This window comes from Panthera onca, chromosome C1 (assembly GCF_046562875.1).
Source record: "Panthera onca isolate mPanOnc1 chromosome C1, mPanOnc1 haplotype 2, whole genome shotgun sequence".
NCBI classification, from domain to species: domain Eukaryota; kingdom Metazoa; phylum Chordata; class Mammalia; order Carnivora; family Felidae; genus Panthera; species Panthera onca.
The window spans coordinates 211,832,028-211,855,649 of record NC_138346.1 but is presented as its reverse complement, the minus strand read 5'-3'; the positions used below and the strand labels follow the sequence as shown (position 1 = coordinate 211,855,649).

At 44.2% G+C, this 23,622-nt stretch overlaps 1 protein-coding gene and 1 long non-coding RNA gene across 2 annotated transcripts in view; one reads left to right on the top strand and one right to left on the bottom strand.

Annotated features, from left to right (window-relative positions):
* Window positions 1–3,254, top strand: part of PDPN (podoplanin) — a 28,085-nt gene extending 24,831 nt beyond the window's left edge. Inside the window, 2 exon segments of the mRNA XM_060625589.2 lie at window positions 406–517; window positions 1,533–3,254. Coding sequence (XP_060481572.1) covers window positions 406–517; window positions 1,533–1,539 — 119 coding nt within the window. The 3' untranslated portion in view covers window positions 1,540–3,254.
* Window positions 1–23,622, bottom strand: part of LOC132673171 (uncharacterized) — a 34,402-nt gene that overhangs the window by 4,249 nt on the left and 6,531 nt on the right. Inside the window, exon 2 of the long non-coding RNA XR_009607895.3 lies at window positions 10,478–10,639. This is a non-coding gene — a long non-coding RNA (uncharacterized LOC132673171). The remainder of the gene's footprint in view (window positions 1–10,477; window positions 10,640–23,622) is intronic.

Sequence of the window (23,622 nt, the reverse complement as noted above, 5' to 3'; positions counted from 1 at the left end):
TTTAAGAGAGAAAAGAAAATTACCTGAATCTGAAAATAAACCGCAAATGAGTCTACTCACTCAATGACAGCGCTGGAGAATGGTGTCATATAATTTATTGTTACTAAGAATAAAAGTAGGGGCTAATTTAATAGCAGCAGACAAACACTACCTAATAATAAACAGTGAAGCCACCCAATATGAGTGATATGCTTGATAGATCCTGAGACCCAGGAATCTTGCCACTCATAAGATGGGATTAGAGTAGCCCAAGGTTTCATCTCTTCTAAGTCAACTCCTACTGGATAAGGAGAAGCAAATTAGAACATTATTTGCCGTCTTTAGTGGGACAGTGGTATTGTTTATAAATGACACAGGTGTATCATTTATCTGGGGTTCATGCTTTTTTTTTTCCTCCTCAATCAGATGGCCTGGCGACAGTGACCCTGGTTGGAATCATAGTTGGAGTCTTACTAGCCATTGGATTCATTGGTGGGATCATCATTTTGGTTGCTCGAAAAATGTCAGGAAGGTACTCGTAAGTAAAGAAATTACACCCATGTGGTGGATAAATGAGAGTGGTCATATCTAGAACCCCAACCTTGAGCCAGTAGAAACCTCTAGAAATCAGGTTCAGTGGTGCCTGGCTGCTTCAGCCAGAGGAACAAGCAACTGCTGATCTCATCATCTTGAGTTTGAGCCCCACGTTGGGCATAGAGTTTACTTTAAAAGCAAAGAGTCCTTTTCAGAAGCCCCTTACCTCTGTGAGGGCTACATCTGAAGTTTCCCCGGGAGAAACAGGTAACTGCTTGGCCCTTCTAAGTTTCGAAAAAAGAGAGAGAGAGAGAGAGAGAGAGAGAGTGTTAGAACCAGAGATGGCTTTTATTTGACTCCTATTGAGCTCTAACCAAATTTGGCTTCTTGTCCTAATTTTTCAACTAACTGAACTTGAAAGAAAACCCAAACCAAGTTTCACCTTGATACCTAATCTCCCCATTCCCAGGCATCAGAGGGAGTTGGGTGGTTTCCAGAAGAGCATTCGGTGCAGAGACAGGTCACCGTTCTGATGAGAATTCTTCTGGTAGTGAGGTCTCCTCCCTCCACTTCTGCCCTGCACACACCCACACACATGGTGGTGAACTCCTAGAATTGACCATTGAGGAGGGGAAGGAGTGCTTTCTGTCTCTGAAAATTCCATAAGAACTCGGAAGATTCAAACTCATAACCAGAGGAAGTCTTTTTCTTATTTCTGTTAGGGAGATGTTACATAATGGGGTGGAGGGTGGCAGAGAGGGCAAATGTTCTACAACTGGGGGCTGAGGGACACAGCCAACAATAGCATCACAGATTTATGTGCTTGGAAATACCTGGAAGTCTGCCCCTGGCCATGTGAGGACCAAGCATGCAGGAGGAATGAGCAGAGAGAGGAGAAGAGGTCCAGGTTCCAGAACTGCAAGTCTTAGACAAGAGGACAATAGGACCATGACTCATGGGATTACTATTCACGGTGCCAGTAAAAGAAGTGACAGCCACCTTTCTCTTTGTTTTCACAGGCCCTAAAGAGCTGAAAAATTGTGCCCTTCCGCCAACATGTTTAGAAGAGAGTTTCCGACTTCCCCATCCTGGGGCACGTGGAAGAAGATGACCCATGGAAATGCTTGGCGACCCCACTCCAAATCCATGGTGATCCCTCCGCTTACCCAAAGTAACTCAAGGAAAGACAATGCAAACGACTTGCTCCTCGAGGCATTTGCCTTTTGAAAAATTTTTTAAATATAAATTTCATACAAGATGATTTAAAAGACAAAGTGCATAGAAAATGGAGCAAAATGGTGTAAACTGATTTGTAACTAAGATGATATAATTTAATCGATGTCAGAAACTGTAATCAGGTCTTCATTCCGACCATGCTCTGTTATTGTTAAAAGGCAAACAAGTCTGGAAACATTCATACCAATGGAGCCCTTGGGTTCAAGTGCTATATTCGTAAATGGCAAAAGCGTTTTGCAATTTCTGATCAGTTGAAACACACATTCCAAGGTAGTCTGGCCCGTTTTCAAATTTCATGTGAATCATCAAGTAGAAATCTAACCTAGTATAACATGTAATGAGCGACTGCCTTTCACTGGCCCGGGTAAGCCATTTCAAAGGCACCCATTTTAGATTATAAACAGGAAGTCTATGGTTTGGAGAAGGGACTATGTTTCTCACAATAAGGTCATCAGGCAAGCTCTAGGCTTGCTTATTGCCTTCTCCAGTGATGACTTGGTGACTCAAAGGTTTGCTCCTACCTGCTGCTTCCTCTTCCCTCAGATGAGGGCCCAGGAGCCGAGGACTCTTGGGGCAGTCTTTTTTCTTTCCATGACATAAGTCCTCCGGATTGGGAATAGGGAAGTCTGAGCCCTGGATGCCAAGGAGGCTGCTGGAGGCCCGATGGTGCCTGAGGCTCAAGTGTTCCAGAAACCAAGAAACAGAAGGAAACCCTGTGCGCTCCTCTGGCCTGAGAAACAGAACCTGCCAATTTTCTAACCTTTACTTCCTGCCTCAGAGGACCGATGTGGACACGAGAAGAATCCTGTACGATAGTAATTTTAAGGAAGCAGGTGGATGTAAGGGCTTGATGTAAAAATAAATGAGATTCCCAGTCTTCACGACACATACCACACCCTTCCGTGGGGTCATCGTTGAAAAGATCATTAAAGTAAAGGAACCCAAGCTGCCATCTGGTGTAGGCACCATCCAGCTCAGTCCATTTCTTCCCGTAGGTCAGGTGACATCTTTTTCCCAAATGCAGAGTTTTTATACTGACCAGATGGTCTGTCATGATTGTGGTTGTGTAAGGCTGATATCCTCTCAACTTGTACGAAAACGTAAACTAAAAAAGCACAGCCCATTTCCCTCTTTCTTGCAGTAACGTGGGGATGTTATATTAAACAGCTTGCTCTTCTGTTACCAAGTCCGGCTGGTCCACCAACCCAGGGTCTATATTTGAACATCCGCTAATTCAGAGAAGGGGCTTTTGAAGAGCTTTGTGAGCTTAAGGATCCCTCTCTTTCTTTCACTCAGATTCCTGAACAGGAATTGAGGACAAAGTCCGTTTTGTCTTTCCTGCCCTTTTCTTTTTTTCTGTCACTGTGAACCATAACCGTCCGCCCCAAGTCACACACTGGACCCACCGCCTGCTGGGACAGGACTGTGGGTTTCTTGGTCACATCTGTGTTGGTGCTCAACACAGTATAGACATGTTTTAAAATAAAACAGATGATTGCGTGTAATGATGAGTCAGGCCTTTGATTGGAAAGATCATGTCTGGGTCACACTTCAGAACACCTCCAGATGAGATTATAAGTTATGGAAACATATGCCTCTTTTCTTGATTGGGAGTGAATTTTAAGTGGTCATGGGTAATGCATCCACTGGAAATAAACACAAACACACCTTTCACGTAGGGCTCTGTCAAAGTAGAGAGGTTAAGGTCAAGGTGAGGAATGGGATGAGACAAGTGGCACCTTGGGACTTCTTTTGCCCTCTGGTCACCAAAGAGTTAACGGTCTTGCCTAGCTCCTGATTTCTCGGCACTGGACGGCACTGGACGGGAGCCAGGTGAGGGAACAGTTACCCTCTGTACCTGCCAGTCGTCCCTGGGAACCCGGCCTCAGGTGTGTGGGGCTTGGCTACACAGGAAGAGGCAGGGAGCCCTGTGAGGGTGTTCCCACCACCTGTGGGCCCCAGGGCAGACTGTCACTCCGGAATTCCTGTCCTTGGGACATCTCCCTGCTTTGTGGTCCTCGGCTACAAATGTTCCACCCGCTCTGGAGACCGCAGTGGCCAGGCGCCCTGCCTCTGTCGCTCTGTCCCTCTCTGGCAGTTGATCTGTTTCCCATGCCCATCTACACTGCTCAGTGTGGACTCCAGGGCCACACCTGGGGCCTTCTCCCTGCCCAACCTATCCCCGCTCCTAAAGGTTGGAAGTTGGAGCACGAGAGCCCTTAGTACCATTCCTTCCTTGCAGCGCTCTGTTTTTGTTAAATCGGGATCGTTGGATGGGGCAGACATCAGGAATTCTGGGTGCCTGTTTCCTAACCGATGAAGCATAGTGGAAAGGACCAGAATTTGAGTCCCGTTCTCTAGTTTACAACAGGAATCCCTCAGGTGAGTCATTTAACCTCTTTGGGCTACAGTTTCTTTGTAAGAAAGTCCATGAGATGGTGAAGAAAAGCATCCCTTTTCTAACAGGAAACGAACGAGCCACGTCCACGTGGCCTCAGAGACAGAGAACAGAGATCTCAGCTATACCACGTGTGCAGTTATGTTGCCTCACACGCTCCCCGCACAAGAGGACTGCTCCCTAAGGGAGCCACCAAGGGGTGCTGGAAGTTCAAGGAAATGACGGCATCCATTCTCCCGTCAGAGGCACCTGGGAGCCGGCATGCTTAAGTTAACTACACCAGATCAGAGCCTTGTTTTAACCCCTGCCACACGGACACACACACCTTTTTTTGGTCAACCTGAAAGAGCCAGTTGAAAATAGACCTACCCTATGACCCAGCAATAGCACTGCTAGGAATTTATCCAAGGGATACAGGAGTACTGATGCATAGGGGCACTTGTACCCCAATGTTTATAGCAGCACTCTCAACAATAGCCAAATTATGGAAAGAGCCTAAATGTCCATCAACTGATGAATGGATAAAGAAATTGTGGTTTGTATACACAATGGAATACTACGTGGCAATGAGAAAGAATGAAATATGGCCTTTTGTAGCAACGTGGATGGAACTGGAGAGTGTGATGCTAAGTCAAATAAACCATACAGAGAAAGACAGATACCATATGGTTTCACTCTTATGTGGATCCTGAGAAACTTAACAGAAACCCATGGGGGAGGGAAAGGAAAAAAAAAAAAAAAAGAGGTGAGAGTGGGAGAGAGCCAAAGCATAAGAGACTGTTAAAAACTGAGAACAAACTGAGGGTTGATGGGGGTGGGAGGGAGGGGAGGGTGGGGGATGGGTATTGAGGAGGGCAGCTTTTGGGATGAGCACTAGGGGTTGTATGGAAACCACTTTGACAATAAATTTCATATATTAAAAAAAAAAAAAGACATTTCTGCTGACAAAAAAAAAAAAAAAAGAGCCAGTTGAAAACCAACACGTAGTTCTGCCTCCTGCCCCACCTTTCAAGAACCGGGAAAGAACAAGTAACTGAACACCTTGCTGTATCCATCTTTATTTTCATGCACATTTTCTTAGTATTCAGGGCATGGGCGGCTTGGGACAAAGGCTTCGATGGGCAATAATGTGTATTCTGACATTAAACCTTTCTCGACTAATCAAAAGTCCAGTGAAAGGGGGAGAGGCAGGTCCCCGACACCCGGCTGGGTGTGGACACATACTTGGAACACTCAGTCGTGCACTTGTGTGTTGGAGAGCTTGCCTTGCCGAAAAGACTACACTTCTCTGTGCTCTACCTGAGGCTTAACATTGTGTTAGGATGTGTCATAGATCCTGGGTTCTTAAATTCAGTAAATATAAATTATGTAACCACCATTCATGGGAAACACTGCAGAATAAATTTAAAATCTTGGAGTCAAAGCATGAAGATTGACCCACCGCTGTGAAGAATGTGGGTTGTTTTGTTTTGTTTTGTTTTGTTTTTAGTCCGGAGCATCCAAGGTACACGTATCTGCCTCGTACAGGCTGAGGGCCAGCCTGGATTCCCCCAAATGATTCCTCGTCATTTCTGCTCTGTCCGGTGGTCATTTTATCAGACACTGAGGCAAAGCACTGTGTGTTCTACCTCTGTGTCTAAGGGCTCCCTGCCAGAATCATATGCAGTCCTGAGACCTCATTTCTTCCATTTTTTCCTTTCCTGCTCCCTTCTCTCTTACCGCCTCTACCTTCCCACTGATGCAAATCTTTCGGGGGAAAAAGTCACATGCCAGTCACAGGGAGCTGTTTCTGAAATGACGGCTGCCCTCTGGAAGCTACTGAAAACATCATCTGAAATATGTGCTTGGACAACTAACACCACTTAGAGCGTCCCGTGTGTGACCTCAGGAGGGATAAGAATGTTCCAACTAAAGGGACCAGTGGAAGCTTCTTTTTGTTTCTGACGTCCACCCCGTAGATGAGGCTGGAGCTGTGGATGGCACAGGGCCACTTGGAAAGGGAATGTTTGGTGTCAACGAGGTCTTTAGGGGTTCTGGAAAGAGAGAGATTCTCTTGTGGGATGAATAATCTGTTCATTCATTCATTCATTCATTCAACAAACATTTGTTCTCAGGTCCTCTTCTAGGTCCTGGGGATACACAGTGACCGAAACTGACAAAAATCCCTGCCCATGTGAGCTTACAGTCTAGCATGGGAGACAGACTGTACCCCAAATAAGTCATAGAGTATGTAGAAGCTTCGCGGGTGGTAGAGACAGTGGAGAGAAACAGGGGAAGGGAGAAGCAGTGCAAGGTGGAGGACTGAAGCGTGGAATTGGGGGTGGGGAAGGCCTCGCCAAGGTTTGGAAAGGTTCTTGAAGAGGGTAAGGAGTGAGCCAGAGAGACATCGGGATGAAAAGCCTTCCCAGCAGGGGAACATCAGAGGCCTGAGATAGGAGCACGTCTGCCCATCTGGTGTTTGGGGAAGGCAGGGAAGCTCAGAAGGCTGGAACAGTATGGATTCTGGGGAGAAAAGTAGGCGATGAAGCCAGAGAGGTTGAGGGTGCTCTTAATGGGGAGCCATTGGGAGGCTTTGAGCAGAGCTGCGCCGTTTCAAAAAAACATCTGACATGTTTAAATAAATCACCCTCGGGGCACCTGGGTGGCTCAGTTGGTTAAACGTCTGACCCTTGATTTCAGCTCAGGTCATGATCTCGCAGTTCATGAGTTCGAGCCCTACATTGGGCTCCAAGCTGTCAGCATGGAGCCTGCTTGGGATTCTCTCTCTCTCTCTGATTCTCTCTCTCTCTCTCTCTCTCTCTTTCTCTCTCTCCCCCTGTTCCTCCCCACCCCCTTAAAATAAATAAATAAAACTTTAAACAAATCACTCTCACTCTTGGTTGGGAACTGGTCAATTAAAAAGCCAGTCTGGTAGAGGTACCTGACTGGCTCAGCTGGTAGAGCATGTGACACTTGATCTCAGGGTTGTGGGTTCAAGCCTCATGTTGGGTATGGAGATTACTTAATAATATAATCTTAAAAAAAAAAAAGCCAGTGTGATAATCCAGGCTCAAGATGCTGGTGGCTCAGACCAGATGGCTGTAGTGGAGGTGGCATAAGGTGGTCTGGTTCTGACTGTATTTTGAATAAAGTCAACAGAATTATCTGATGGGTTGGGCATGGGATATGGAAAACAAAAAACAAAAAGACAGAGAATCAAAATGACTCTAAGGACTTTGCCCTGAGCAACTAGAAAGTGGAGTTATTATCAGGTCACTGGGGAAGGCTGTGGGTATTTCAGGTTTGAGAAAGAGCAGGAATTCTGCGTTGAACATCTAGAATTCCCTCCCGTCCTTCCTACCATCACCAGCCAACGCCATGCTGCTTCCTGGCCTCTGCGGATCTAGAACTTCCACGATCTCCCAGCTTAAATCACAAATGGGCCAGTGGTGCCCCCAAGGCACATGCACCCTGCCAGAGCAACAGCCTCCCTCAACTTCGGTTTCTGCCACCACTGGACCGATTCACTGCATTTCTAAGACTTCTGATGCCCGAGGGAATCTGCTTTGCTTGGCTATTACCCATCGTCTTTGTTGGTCAGAACTCCCTGTGCCAGGCCACATGGGTCACCGACCACTGTAGGTAACTTCACCCCCACCCCTCGTCATTGCCCATTCCTTGTTGGCAGGGGTTGGTTCTGGAGGGAAGAGCATGAATAAACCATCTGTCTCTGAGCCTTACTATTTTTACACACACACACACACACACACACACACACACACACACACACACACAACTGCATAGAAAATAATACCTACATCATAGAGTTGTTATCAGCCTTAAAATAAATAATGAATGTTTACTGCCTGTTTGAAAACACAGTAACTGCTCAGTCATTAGCAGCAATTATTCCAACGACCACTTCTTGCTTCAATTATGATAGCCCCAATTACTCTCACTACATCCCTGTGAAGTAGGCAAGAGAGATTAACCCCACTTTAGGGATGAAGACATTGGGGTTCAAACGGTTGCCTAAAATTACAGATTAACAATGTGCCTGAAGCATAACCAGGGTGCAGGCATCTCTATTCATCCTCTGGACCTCCTTTATTTGGTCCACGTGTCATTTCTGGTTTTTTTAAGTAATTTCTCCGCCCAACGTGGAGCTTCAACTCGTGACCTGGAGATCAAAAGTCGCACAGTCTACCTACTAAGTCAGCCAGGAGCCCCCACAAGTCTTCTTGTAAAATCACTTGTTTCCTGGGGCACCTGGATGGTTCAGTTGGTTGAGCATCTGACTTCAGCTCAGGTCATGATCTCACGGTCTGTGAGTTCAAGCCCCATGTCGGGCTCTGTGCGAACAGCTCCAAGCCTGGAACTGCTTCGGGTTCTGTGTGTCCCTCTCTCTGCCCCTTCCCTGCTTGAGCTCTGTCTCTCAAAAGTAAATATTGGGAAAAAAATTTTTTTAATCACTTGTTTCCCTATCAGCTCAACAGTAGTGCATTTTGAAGATACAGTTTCTTCAGCCAGTGGAAAATGGGGAACTTATTTTTTTAATTATGAAATATTTTAAACATACGGGGGAAAGAAAGCCCCACATGCCCAAATTCCGTTCTAGCAAACCCAAATGTATTCTCATGTTTTCTACATACTTTTTTTTGAGAAAGAACCCCCCCCTACCCCCGGCACATACTGTCCCTTGGGTACTCTCCTGACATCAGTTCCTTCCTCTTATCCTTCCCAGAGGGACCATTCTCCTGAATTGCATATGTTTCATTGGAAAACATGTATATTTCTCTACCACTCTTCTTATTGTATATGTAGGCACCCATAACCCACATGTAGCTTTGTTGTACATGTTTTCAACTTTTAACTGCTCCGAATCCTTCTCTGTAACTTGCTCTCCCCCCCACCCCCCCTGCCCTCTACTGGGAGATTCTTCCTCACTGAGCGTGGAGCTCCAGTATATCTCTGTAGCTGGTGTGGAGCACTAGACCATGACCAGACCATTATTTACTTAACTCTTTTCCTGCAGATGGATATTTAGGATGTTTCTAAATTTTTGAATTACAAATCATGCTGCGACCAATGGGGTCATAATAAAAGAATTTACGTGTTTCTAGAGATGAGGATTTTGTCCCCTAGGAAAAATAAAAGTAAACATGAACTAATTCTTTGGATATTTAATTATCCAGCTTTGATTAGGAATTGGTTGACATCTTCCTCATAAGTGTGATGCTCCCAGGAAGAAGGTCTAAATTAATTGGATTTAAATGGCTAATAACTTCACAAGGATCTTTCGTTCCTATCCACCTGTCCTCTTTCAGATGACCTCCTGATCTTATTTTTCTATATGAAAACATTTTGATAAAATACATTTATTGTGTCTTTTCAAAATGATAGAAATGTCTCATTTACCTTCCATGAGAACATGTTTGGAGCTAGTCAATTATTTCTAATAAAAATAGAACTGAGTGAATATAAAAGTCAGTGTATTTTTTTAAGTATAAGGTGATATGTTAGATGCTGGAAGGGATTTTCTAATATGTAGAAGAAAAGGAACTTAAAGATGTGAAGTTGGCTCCTGAGAAAATTCCTCTGGTGATCCAGAGTCCAAAATCTTTCTGGGGAAGTTGTCAAAAATCACAAGATTTCATGATAGTCACCTTCTCTGAAATGAAAACGAATTTCTACATGCACAAAATTAAATTGAACATTTCCTCTTTTAAGTAGGAAATAAGGAGTATGCTTGGAATCGACTGGGAATCCCTCCACAATTGTTTTATCAGTATCGCCTTCAGAAACGGGAGCCAGCCCCAACTCTAATGGGTTGAACTGAGGCCCGCAAAAGAGGAAGTCCAAGTCCTTACCCCCAGTCCCTGTGAAGGTGAGCTTATGTGGAAAAAGGGTCTTTACAGATGTAAGTGAGTTAAGGACCTCAAGACAAGGTCATCCTGGATTAATGGGACTCTAAATCCCATAACGAGTGTTCTTGTAAAAAGAGAAGAAGAGAAACATGGGGGTGGGGGGGTGGGGAAGGCCATATGAAGACACAGGCAGGTCGGAGTGATGTAGCCACAAGCCAAGGAACCCTTGGAAACCACAGGAAGCTGAAGAAGCTGGAAGGTTCCCCTAGAGCCTTCAGAGGGAGGTATGCCTGTCAACACCTTGGTTTCAGATTTGTTGTCTCCAGAACTATGAGAAAATAAATTTCTGTTGTTTTAAGCCACCCAGTTTGAGGTAATTTGTTACAGCCTCCCTAGGAAATTAACACACCCCATGAGTAGCCCATCTGGGAAGGCAGCTCCACATGGCCCATCCAGCCCATCCCAGATGGAAAGTGACACTGACCTCATCCACTCTTGACCTGGAGTCATTCCCTGGATTCTTCTAAACAATGGGTTGGCAGCTACCATGCTTCCTTTGTGACAGACAGATGTCCCCAGACCTTCCGATACTGTCATTCCAATCTTTCACTCATGTTGGAGGAATCCGTGGTGACAGAAATGTGTCCTGGAACAATAGGCAAAGCCAACACTTGCATGATGAGCGGTATACAAAGGCAGACCCAGCTGCACTCATTTCTCCACCCTTTGTGGTGAGTCACCCTAAAACGCCTTCCTCACTCAACACTCGCTCTGCGTGATCAGAAACGCTTTAATGAAAATAAAATACCGACGTCAACTGAGCATTCAACAAATATTCACGGAGCACTTTTCTGTGAGTCAGGCGCTGCCATAGATGTTAACAGTGAGAAGAATTATTCTAATAACTCATAAAGCGTGCCAATGAAAATATCTCTTTGGGTCTGTGGCTAAAGGAAACAACTATTTGGGGTCTGAGGCACACTCTTCATTCACAGATCTCCAACGGGATTAGAGTTCAATGGCCATGGCGTCAAATGGCGGTCAGACACCCAAACACAGAGCAACACAACTTCAAAGATGGTTGTGGCAACATTAGGAACTTCTTTGGTGTCTTCCCACCTCCCCGTTGTTCGGTCCTCTCCCCCACACTCCTGTATACTCCACAGCGATGGATGAGCTTGCCCTCAGCAGGCTGCCAACTGAGCCACCCGGAAGGGGAGAGAACCATGGGGTAGAAGGAACACGGAGTCTAATGCTGGAGCGTCTGGCTCGAAGTTCATGTAATAGCACATTACTTGTCTGTTTCCTCGCCTGCAAAAATAGAAATAATAACACGGTCCACAGTCTTGTTTGCACCTGGAACAAATCCATAGTGCACGTGGAAGTGTTTTCTAAATACAAAGCAGTAGGGATACCTGGCTGGCCCCGTTGGTGGAGCACGCGACTCTTGGTCTCGGGGTTGTGGGTTGGAGTCCCACGTCATGTGTAGAGATTACTTGAAAATAAAATCTTAAAAGAACAACAACAACAAAGCAATATACAACAGCAATAGGAGTTGCTGTTTATTTGGCAACCATCACGTCCTAGAACATGCTAGAGTCTCTACATGCATTGCAACAACCCTCAGATGTGGGTATTGCTATTGCCCTTTTTTTTTAGGTGAGAAAGCCAAACGTTGGAGTGGCTGAATTACCCAAGGCCACACAATAGTAGGTGAAGGAGGGGTGCCTGGGTGGCTCAGTCAGTTAAGCATCAAGAGTCCGACTCTTGATTTAGGCTCAGGTCATGATCTTGTGATTCGTGAGTTCCAGCCCCATATGATTCTCTGCGCTGATGGTGCTGAGCCTGCTTGGAATTCTCACTCTTTCTGCCTCTCTCTGCCCCTCCCCTGCTCACTGTCTCTCTCAAAATAAATAAATAAACTTAAAAAAAAAAAATAGGAAGTGAAGGACCTCCATCCCAAACCTCTAGCTCTCGCTGTGTCACTGATCCCCCAATATAAGACATTGTTCCTACACAGGCTCACTCAGATGAATGCTTTTGTCTCACCTAGAGAAATAAATTGAAAAGTCTACGAAACAAGGTATTCAACTCCCCCTCTCTTCTGGAAAACTTTATCTAGCAACCTAGATTATCAATTCAGTTTGTTTGCCTTGTTGCGTCGTCTCTGACCTTCTTGAAGGGACTAAGGGCATTGGGTATAGAACCTGTACCTGGGTGTAGTGGGTTCAGTGGTTGTGCCCAAAAAGATAGGTCCACATCCAAGTTCCTAGAACCTGTGAATGGGACGTAATTTGGAAAAAGGGTCTTTGCAAATGTAGTTAATTTAAGGATGTTTAGATGAGATCATCCTGGATTACCCAGTGGGCCCTAAATCCAATGTGTCCTGATAAGACACAGAAAAAGAGAAGTCACAGGGAGAAGAGGAGGCGGGGTGACCCCAGAGGCAGAGGCTGAAGTAACGCACCATAAGCCAAGAAATGCCAGCAGCCACCAGACGCTGGTGGAGTCAAAGAACAGAGTCTCCCCTGGAGAATCCGGAGGTAGTGTAGTCTTGCAACACCGTGGCTTTGGACCTCTGGCCTCCAGAACCGGGAAGGAATACATTTCTGTTGTTTGGAGCCAGCGTACTTGTGGCACCTTGTTATGGCAGCCACGGGAAACCACCGCACTAAACAAATGTCCTTTCGCCCCCTGTGCTGGGTGTACCTGCCCTTCCCGTGTGAGCATAAAACCGGTGGGGGGAAAGATCCATTTCCTTTTTTTTTCTTTTTTTAAATGTTTATTTATTTTTGAGAGAGACGGGGGGAGGGGCAGAGAGAGAAGGAGACACAGCATCCGAAGCAGGCTCCAGTCTGAGCTGTCAGCACAGAGCCTGATGCAGGACTCGAACCCACAAGCTGTGAGATCATGACCTGAGCTGAAGTCAGATGCTTAACCGACTGAGCCACCCAGGAGCCCCGAAAAGATCCATTTTTGCATGGCCCCCCACACCATCCCCTCTGGGGCCCTCAAGGCTCTGACAGAAGCCTGCTGCCTCTCTTCCCCCGTGCCCCACACATAAAGCATATGGCTATTTATGGGGGAAAGCTTTGCTCACTGGGGTCAGGCTGTCCCCAGTGGCCAAGCCCTGAAATCAGCTCCTCAGCTAATCCCGGGTCATCGACCTGTGGGTTATGAAGGGTTGCCATGGTGAGCACAAGGTGGGGAGCACACAGCCTGGGGGGTCACCCAGGGGAGTTGCCAGCAGCAACAAGGGTCTGAGTCACAGATTTGTGCTGTACTCCAGTCGCGGCCCAAGCCCACTCAGTAAATAAACCCCACATCGCGCCGCGCCTGCTACGTGTCTCTCCGTCTGCCTCTGTGGGTCTAGGCATCGGACCAAACCCACAGACCCTCTGGTAACAAACAGTTGGGTCGAAGTACAAAGATCTCCATTCAACCTCCTTGCTTGTTAATCTCTCCATGCTGAGGAGCACAACACTTAGAACCCTGTGCAAATCAAATCTGAGGGCATTTTAATCAGCTGGGTTCCTTCTATTTCATACGTTTTCTGGTATACGTATTCATAATCGGAGGGTGGGTTTCCTTGGCAGGGCAACTCGTTTTTATCCAAAGCCATCTTTGGGGCACCTGGCTGGCTCAGTTGATGGGGCTTGTGACTCTTAGTCTTAGGGTTATAAGTTTGAGACTCATGTTGGGTGTAGAGGTTACTTGAAGAAAATAAAATCTAGGGGCGCCTGGGTGGCTCAGTCGGTTGAGCGTCAGAATCTTGATATTGGCTCAGGTCATGATCTTGAGGTTTGTGAGATTGAGCCCCCTGTGGTGCTCTGTGCTGTCAGTTCAGAGCCTGCTTGGTATTCTCTCTCTCTCCCTCTCTCTCTGCGCCTCCCCTGCTAATGCTCTCTCTCTCTCAAAATAAATAAACATTTACAATTTTTGAAAAAAAAAAATCTAAGAAAAAAAAAAGCTGTCTGCACAGGGAAAGCCAATTGTGTGACAAGTTTCCTGACAGGCTTAGTAGGGGCCACAGGAGATGAAATTTCTCTTCCACAAATGCGTGTTCACACCCATCACACTCCCAAGCACTGGACAGGCACCAACGACCCCGAGGGCGTGACCAAGCCCTGGGCCTCCCACGTCTTTCCCTAGCATCTGTCTCCAAGTCCGACCCCACACCCCCTTACCCACCTCGCTGGTTCACCCTGCCGGCCTCAATCCCAGAGGGATAATAATAATAGTAAACACACGCACATCATTCTATGAGCTTTACATATGCTCACGACAACCCAGGAAGTGCACACTATTATTATTTATTATTCCTGTTTCACAGCAGGGAAACTGAGGCATGGTCAGGGCAAAAGGCCCAAAGGCACTCAACACTAAGTGGCAAAGCTGAGACCTGAGGTCTTAGCCTCTGGCTCTATTGCCTCTCAGTGCCCCCTCCCCCCAGTCCGCAGACCAGGCCTCCGCTTACAGATCAGTGTGTGCCCTGAGTTACCAATGCCACAGCTCCTCCAGAAATAACACCGTGAGAAGTCTGGAGAAGCAGTCTGTGGCCGGGCGGCCTTGCTCTGGGTTTGAGCTTTGGAAGAACTTCAGTACATCAATCATTATTCCAAAGAGGTTCCTTTAGAATAAAAGTTAAGTGTCTCCAGCTTTGCATTGAGCCCTGAGAACCCAAACAAATATTTGCGTGTATTAGCTTTCCTAAATCAGTCAGCTGACTTTTAGTACAACCTATGATTGATGCTAATTTTTCTTCACAGTAAACACAGTTTTCTTGCCTCTGAATGTGCCTTCAGGAAGTGGAAACTTGATCATTGCTTCAACTGAACGGATGCTCTGGAAAATTACAACCTTTCATGCTGTTGTGGGAAGAGTCAACAGCTATAGATTTGCATGCCGAGGCAATGACATTAAGAAATCAATTAGAATTGTATTAAAAGGACTTAGATATGGCCAGCAATTGTAAAAGCACCAAGCCCAGCTGTCCAGAGAAAGCGGAAGAGGTACACAGAGGCTACATTATAGGGTCCTGGGGCTGCAGCACCTGGGTCCCAGCTCCTCGGTGATCCGTGACAGTTAATACCGTGGGTTGAGGATTGTTGTAGCCACTGGGAATGGTCTGATCCATAAGGAGATAGTGCACCTCTCTTTGGCCATTTCATTGCACGGACTTGTCATTTATAAAGAGAACGGACAATCTGTGGTTGACACCCCAACATCCATTATCCCTAAGCAACCTGTCTAAATCAATCATGGATCTCATCTCCTTTCCAGTGATTGATTTAGAACTGGCGAGGGAACCAATTCTGACTTCTGAGCGGACAGTGGAAGTGTGCTGGGGCTGGCAGCCTCTGGACAAGGTGATTTACCTCTGAGCCTCTTTTCTCCATCTGTGTCTTTCTTCAAGAGCTGTTGCAAGGATTAAGTTTCATCCTTAGTAAGAAGAGGCTAGAAGTAAAATGAGGTCAGATTTTTCTAAATGTTTATTTTATTTATTTTGTTTTTTTGAGGGTAGGAGGGGCACACAGAAAGGGAGAGAAAGGGAGAGAGAACCAGGAGATCATAATCTGAGTCAAAATCAAAAGCTGAATGCTTAACCAACTCAGCCACCCAGGTACCCCGAGGTCAGATTTTTCTAGAACCATGGTTCTTAAGCTTTTCAATCTTGGGATTTCTTTACGCTCAAATATGATTTAGGACCACAAAGAGCTTTTGTTTACGCGGTATATCTACCAATATTTACCACATTAGAAATTAAAACTGGGAGAATTTAAAAATATATATTTATTGGGGCACCTGGACAGCTCAGTCGGTTGGGTGTCTGACTTCGGCTCAGGTCATGATCTCACCGCTCATGAGTTCAAGCTCCACATCGGGCTCTGTGCTGACAGCTCGGAGCCTGGAGCCTGCTTCGGATTCTGTCTCTCTCTCTCTCTCTCTCTCTCTCTCTGCTCCTCCCCAACTGGTGCTCTCTCTGTCTCTCTCTCAAAAATACACATTTAAAAATATGTATATATTTATTTAAAATACAATAAGCCCATTTATACATTAACATAAATAGCACATTTTTAATGAAAAATAACTACGAATCCCAAAACAAAACCAATTTGGTGAGAAGAGTGACATTGTTTTACAGTTTTGCAAATCTCCTTAATGTCTGGTGTCATTGAGGACAGCTGGATTCCCATACCTGCTTCTGCAGTTGGGTTTTGGTTAGGTATATGGAGAAAACCCTGCTTCAATCACACAGGTTGGCAAAGGGAGGTCTGCCTGAAAGGGCTACCAGGATCCCTCAGGAATTCTTGGACCACATTCTCTGGGGCACCCCAGAATCACTGTCTGGAAAACCAAATATTGACCGGCATATCCAGAAACAAGCTACTGTGTTTCACAGCAGAGATGCACTCCAGGCGGAGGCAAGGTGGCGGATCCAGTCACAGAACTGGAGTTTGGAGCTTCTTTTATTTACCGATGAACACCCTTGCACGAGTGTGCTATTCTGGCAACTGGGTCCCAGCGTCCCAGGATCTCACAGTCACAAGGAACCTTAGAATCATCTCCTAGCTCTGCATTCTGTCTCTGGCTCCTGTTCTGCTCATGCACCACCCGCGAGCAGATGCTCACTACCTCATGAGACTACGTGCTCCTAGAAGCCCAGAACTGGGGATCCCCTGGACACTATCTTATTCTTGTTAAGCAACTTGCCAAATACCCTACAGTCCTTTACTGGCACAACCCAGCTCTTCTTCTTCCCAATCCAGTATGTTCCCGCTCTTCCTTACATTAACTTTTTTTAAGTCCAGATCATAAAAACATTTGTTCTTTTCTGTGCCTATACTAAAGAGCTATTCCCTTCTGGGAATGAATGAGCCACGTCATTTGGTTTTACACGGTATGTTTCGGACCTGTCGGGCGCTTTTGCTAAATGGACTGTTTGAATCAGCCCGATCAGTAATAAAGGAAAGAAAGGTTTCCTTTTTTTTTTTTAATGTTTATTTATTTTTGACAGAGACAGAGACAGAGCATGAGTGGGGGAGGGGCAGAGAGAGAGGGAGACACAGAATCTGAAGCAGGCTCTGGGCTCTGAGCTGTCAGCACAGAGCCCGATGCGGGCCTTGAACCCATAAACCATGAGATCATGACCTGAGCTGAAGTCGGACACTCAACCGACTGAGCCACCCAGGTGCTCCAGGAAAGAAAGGTTTCAAAATAAAATGTTTCTTAAGGGGACAGTGAAGACACAGCAGCTCATGAGGGACTCTTGGAGCACCTGTCACCCCATCGTTGCATGTATCTCTTCTCTAGACTACCTGGGAAGGTCACTGTCAGCACCCGGGTGCAGGAAACTCATGACCAGGTCTATCCTAGGTGATACACTGATCATCTGAAATCTTTTCGGCAAAGTGCGCAATGGGTATTGTTTTGTCTTTTACATTTTATTATGAACATTTTTTTTCCCGCAAAAATGCAGTGAATTGAATAATTAACCCCCACGGACCCATTTCTCTGCATTAGCGATTTCAACATTTTTATTTTGTCATACTTGCTTTATCTAACCATTCTTCCCCCTCTCCTTCCCTTCCTTTCTGTCTTTTTTCCCCCCATCACTAATTTAAAGCATATCCTTACCACCATGTCATTTTACCCTGAAATACTTCTGTAGATCTTTCTAAAATATCAGGGCATTTCCCACAATAGCATCACCTCATTTCACTGAAGTTAAAAATTCCTTAATAAGAACGATTAGTCAGTTTATACTCTAATTTTCCACTCATTACATTTGAAGATTATTATGGCTCTTAAGTCTTTTTTATAATCCGGGACATTCCCCCAACCCCTGCTCCTTCCACCCTATTTCCCTTATGCTCTTGACTTATTTTAGAAACTGCATCTGTTTTTCTACAGGGTGTCCTACATTCTGCACGTGTTTGTTAGTTTTCTTCTGGAGACATTTAACTTGGTGTTTGTCCCTTGTCTGTTCTATAAACTAAAAGCTAGGTTTAAAGGTTTTGGCAATTCTTTGGCAAGAATACATCACAGTGGTACTGTCGATTGTAGTTTCTATGGTATCTCATCAGCAGGTACATAATCTGGTTGTCCTACCTACAGTCATGCTGGACACACCAGTGGGTTGAGGTGGGACAGTCCGATCTCTTGTTGTAAATGTCCCTGTCAACCATCACCATTAGGTTTTGCATCTGGACCACTTATTTAATTAGGAATTGAAAAGTGGTGATCTTTCTACCATTTTTATTCTATTACATTTATTAGCTGGAATTTTCTTGTAAAGAAGAACTTTTCTTCATCAACTAGAACTATTTAGTAACGTAGAAATACAGTTCACATGGAACAAGCAGAAGGAAAGCTTAATTCTTTCCCTTGCATTATCACTTCTCAGAATAGAGAGTCTGTCTTAGCTGAGGCTGCTGTAGCAAGATACCACACACTGGGTGCCTTCAACAGTAGGCATTTATTTTTCACAATTCTGGAGGCTGGGGTGTCCAAGATCAAGTTGCCAGCAGATTCAGTGTCCGGTGAGAGCCCTCCTCCTGGCTTGGAGACTGCCACCTTCCTGCTGTGTCCTCATGTGGTGCAGAGACAGAGAGAAAGCTCCAAAGGTCCCACCTCTGCACACCTTCACACTGGAGAGTTGGGGTTTTAGCATTTGAATTTGGCGGGGATACAAACATTCGGTCCGTAAAAGAGTTGGTGTTCTAGCTTCCAATAGTTGCTTCAATAGAGCCCGATGAATGTTTTGAGTTAACTGTTGCCATCCCTCTCCCTTCTTCTGATTATCACTGTGAACTCAGGATCTCATACATTTGTTATGTGTTGATCAGTTGCAATCATCATTCTTTCTGAAGCTCAAATTGTCCCATCTTAGGCCATGGTAGCCCCACAAGGTGGCTTTTTGACACGACCCCATTCGTCTTTGCTTCCTTGCTTTCTGGCACCAGAGCCCCCAGGACCAGCTCATACACTTCCTGCCTCCAATTTAGCTTTAGCTATTTCTCTAAAAGGCCTTGTTTGTTTCAGTGGGGAATGGTATATTCATTGCTACTGAGCTGTTATTGCCTCTGTTAACTGATTTAGAAAACACATCTTTCACTGTTTTTCAAAAGCAAAAAGCCTGAAGTATTTGTAGTGATATTTCCACTTCAAGTTTAACATCATTGGGTTTACACTTAAATTCTTTAATTTTGTTTATAACAGCAGTGTCTTTTCCATTATACTAAAAAAAATCTTGATTTCTAACAATAATTTTATTGCTGTAATGACTTATTAATCTACCATACACATATAATAACTTCAAAATGTCAATATTGAGACTCATAAAAGACTGTTGAAGTTCAAATTTTCTTCACAGTTCTTTTTAGCCTCAGAATATTCTAATGATGTGCAGTCCAAATGCTGCCTACCAAAGTTAACTTGAAATAGCTCTTTTATCTTAGTGATCTTAGTGGTACATCAGTTTGATATATAATTCAGTACTTGTTTGGATTTGTTTTCGAATTTTAAGGAAATGCTTTTTTTCCCTGCCTTTTGATTTAATTTTCTTTTTGGAATATGTAAAATATTTCCTGATTCCCAAGTCAAAGCTTTATAGCTAGATTTATTCAGAGGAGTCTCATATCTATTTCTGTTTTGCCTCATATGCTCTCCCTCTTCCTCCCAATATTTTCCCCACTGGTTTATCCTTCTTGTGTTTCCTTTTGGAAATATAAGTGTGTGTGTGTGTGTGTGTGTGTGTGTGTGTGTGTGTGTGTTTGCATTAGTATTTCCTCCCCTCCTTTACTGAAAAGGTGGTGTGCTACATGCAGTGTTTTGTGGATGGCCTTTTCTTTTTTAAAATTATTTTTTTTTCAACGTTTTTTATTTATTTTTGGGACAGAGAGAGACAGAGCATGAACGGGGGAGGGGCAGAGAGAGAGGGAGACACAGAATCGGAAACAGGCTCCAGGCTCCGAGCCATCAGCCCAGAGCCCGACGCGGGGCTCGAACTCACGGACCGCGAGATCGTGACCTGGCTGAAGTCGGACGCTTAACCGACTGCGCCACCCAGGCGCCCGGATGGCCTTTTCTTTTACCAATATATCCTGCATATCACCCCATTTAAGAATACAGAGATATTCCACATTCCTTTATACGACACACAGTTTTCCATTGTGTGGATTTTTCATACTTTATTCAACCATTTCCCTACTGAGGGCTATTTGTGCTGTTTCCAGTGTTTTACCATTGCAAATAATGTTGTCATGAGTAACTGAATATGTATGAGTAAATTAACATGTCGTTCTGTGTTTTGCTTGTTTGTTTGCGGATGAATCGCTGGGATAGTTTCCTAGAAATGGGATTGTTCCTTCGAAGGATAAATGCATACGGGGTTTTGCTAGATATTGCCAAATCCTCCTCCACAGGGCTTATGTTATTCTGTACTCCTACCTATGATGTATGAGGATTCCTGTTTCCTCCGCAGTCTCACCGATGGCATTTCGTGTCAAAGTTTTAAATGTGTGTAACTCTGATAGGTGAGAAATAACCCCTCAGTGAGGTTTTCTCGTTTCCCCTATTCTGAGTGATGTTGAGCATCTTTATCTTCTTTTTAAAAACCATTTGCTTCTCATTTTCTATGAACTGTTTGTAACTTTCATCCATTAAAAAAAAAATCACTTTTTCTTCTTGACTTTTAGAGGCGCTGTCTATAAATCCCTTCTCTATAAGTTGCAAATCATTCCCCTCTTTATTGTCTTTTGCCTTTGCGTCTAGTAGTTTTACCATTCAAAAGGTCTTTGATGTGTTTTGTTTTATTTGGGGGAGTTAAATTCACAATCTCTTTTTTCTATTGCTTCTGAATTTCAAGTCATAATTACTAAGGTTTTTCTCCACTCCTACGTTACAAAGGAATTTGCCTACTTTTTCTCTGGTGCTTATATAATTTCATTTATAAAATTTAGATCTTTGGTCCATTTGGAAATCATCTTTTTTCTTTCTTTTCTTTTTTTTTTAAGCAGCCTCTACACCCAAGATGGGGCTTGAACTCACGATCCTGAGATCAAGAGTCACACGCTCCTCTTACTGAGCCAGCCAGCCACTCTTGGAAATCATGTTGACATACTGTGTGAGCGACAGATTATTTTCCAGATGGAATTGTGATTGTTGTGGTTTTGACACAGTTAGTGGAAATGATCGCAGTTCTGGTTCATTGGATAGCCTTAGTTAAAGAAAGATAATAATTTATTTCATATTTCCAGCACCTTGTCGCTGAGGCTAAAACTCGACACTACTTTAAAAGTTACAAGTCAGTACGCTGGGAAATAGCTGATACCTTCATTCAGCCTGCTGTTTTAGGTTTTCTAACCACACTACCCACCCTCCTACCTCAACAACAGCCCAACACATGATGTTACACAGGACGCCAGGAAGAACAAACGCTGCTTGCTGGCCAAGCTGTCCACTTCCTCTAAACTTCTGGTGCAATATTATATACCACACAGAACGGGGATAGGAGACTTTCACATTTGCTGTTGACAAAGAGAGTGGCTCACATGTGTCACAAACCTTTGAGAACACATTCTGTCCTTGATCTCCACAGGGGGGAGGAGCACTCCATGTTACCATCAGAAATGCCAGAGCTGATCACTTTAGAGCAATTAATTCAGAGAATTGCAAATAATGGTATTTCTATTTCGATGACTTTTACTTATTTTTTTTTTTAATGTGTATTTATTTTTAAGAGAGAGAGAACGCGAGCGAGCTCAAGCGGGGGAGGGGCAGAGAGAGAAGGAGACACGGAATCCGAAGCAAGCTCCAGGCTCTGAGTTGTCAGCACAGAGCCCAATGTGGGGCTCCAACCCACAAACTGCAAGATCATGATTTGAGCTGAAGTCGGACATTTAACCGACTGAGCCACCCAGGTGCCTCCTCCCCACTTTTTTTAAAATTTAATGACTTTTAAAAGCAAAATGTATAATGATGATAGTATAATAAAATGAAACTCAATTTGTGCAAATTTCCTAAGTATTTTCAAAGGTGATATTTACATAAAACTTAACCAGAAATGGAATTGTCAGCATATTTTTATCAATAGATGAAACTTTTCTTCTGTGCTTTTTCTTTTCTTTTTTTCTTTTCTTTTTTTTTTTTTTTTTGTCATAAAATTTGCTATTCTTTACTGGTTGAGGATAACAGAAGTAACCAACAAATAGCAGGATGTGAACTTCTGCATTGTTTTTCCAGTAGTGTGAAAGACCCCACATTTATAGAGAGGCTTTCAGACCTCTATAAGGCAGTCTTTCAATGTATATATAAATGATCCGATGTAAAATTGTAAAATAAAAAGAGAGTTCTGGCTAGCTATCTAGCCCTGTTGCTTCCCTTAAGGAGGACTTGAACAATATAAATTTGGGGATTCATATCTTTATTAGGATGCCTCTGTCTTTAAAATCTCTGGTCCCCCAGATGCACCCTGTATATTATAAGATTGAAGAACAATCAAAATAACTTTATGTGTCGGACGTGACAATAAAATGAGAAAATCCCGGTGTTTTGAAAGCTCATCTCATTCAAAAGGAAATTTCCTCGATGTTTGTAAAGTGCAGCTGTGGGGTGGGAAGATTGGAGAACTGCTTTCCTACATGTTGATTAGCCAGAGAGTGGAAATGACATAGGGCGTGATGTTAAACAAAGAGGAACGACCCACCTAGGGTGACTAATCCTGGTGGACGGATTCAATGAAATTGCACACTTGCTCAGTGGTGCCCTAGCACCAGCTAGTGGCAAGCATTAATGAAGACATTATTTGCCAGGAAAAATAGAGAGAACATTTGCATTAAGGACATCTTACATCTCAATTTCTAAACCACTTTTTAGGCACCTTCCACAGTACATAATTTTTACCCTCTTAACTAAATCATACAGACATCTTTATTTAAAATGCCAAGGGGTGCGTTTGGCTGGAAAACCGATGAGCAGCTTGCCTGATACGGTTGTCAGAATACTGGGAGGAGGGTCCAGGATCGGGTTAGAAAAGAAGGGAATAGAAAATCTCTGTGTTTGGAGGGGAAAAAAAAAAAAAGCCATCCTTGAATATGTATAGCTTTTGCAGAAAGCTTTTGAGTATGTAGCAGTTTCTTGGTAGTTCACTGTAATTCAGCCTGAAGGATACTCTAGCTGTCCTTGAGAGCAGTCATTAACCATCAGACCCCAGCCCATTTATCACATCCAGCACTCTGTGATGGAAAGTCTGGAATTTCAAGCAGACTCACCAATCACATCCTGAGCCAGCTCTGACAACGTCTTGCTGGGTCTGTACAGACAAACAGAGAATTAAGGACTCCTTTGGCAAATTTGGCATTGGTAGCTACCCTGCTTTGCCATTTTAAGTGAAGCCCACTTTTGTTACTGTTTACACATCCAGAAAATCGAGCGAGTCCACACAAGTACACGCAGCATTAATTCATGATAATCATGAGGCATTAAACTGGATGCAATAGCTATCTTCTGTGGCTATCGAAAGAACTGGAAAATGCACCCTTGTTATCCAAGGAAAGCTCCTTTAGGACTAAAATCACAGGAATAAGTACGATCTTATTGAAGTTAGAACACATTTGAAAGGATCAT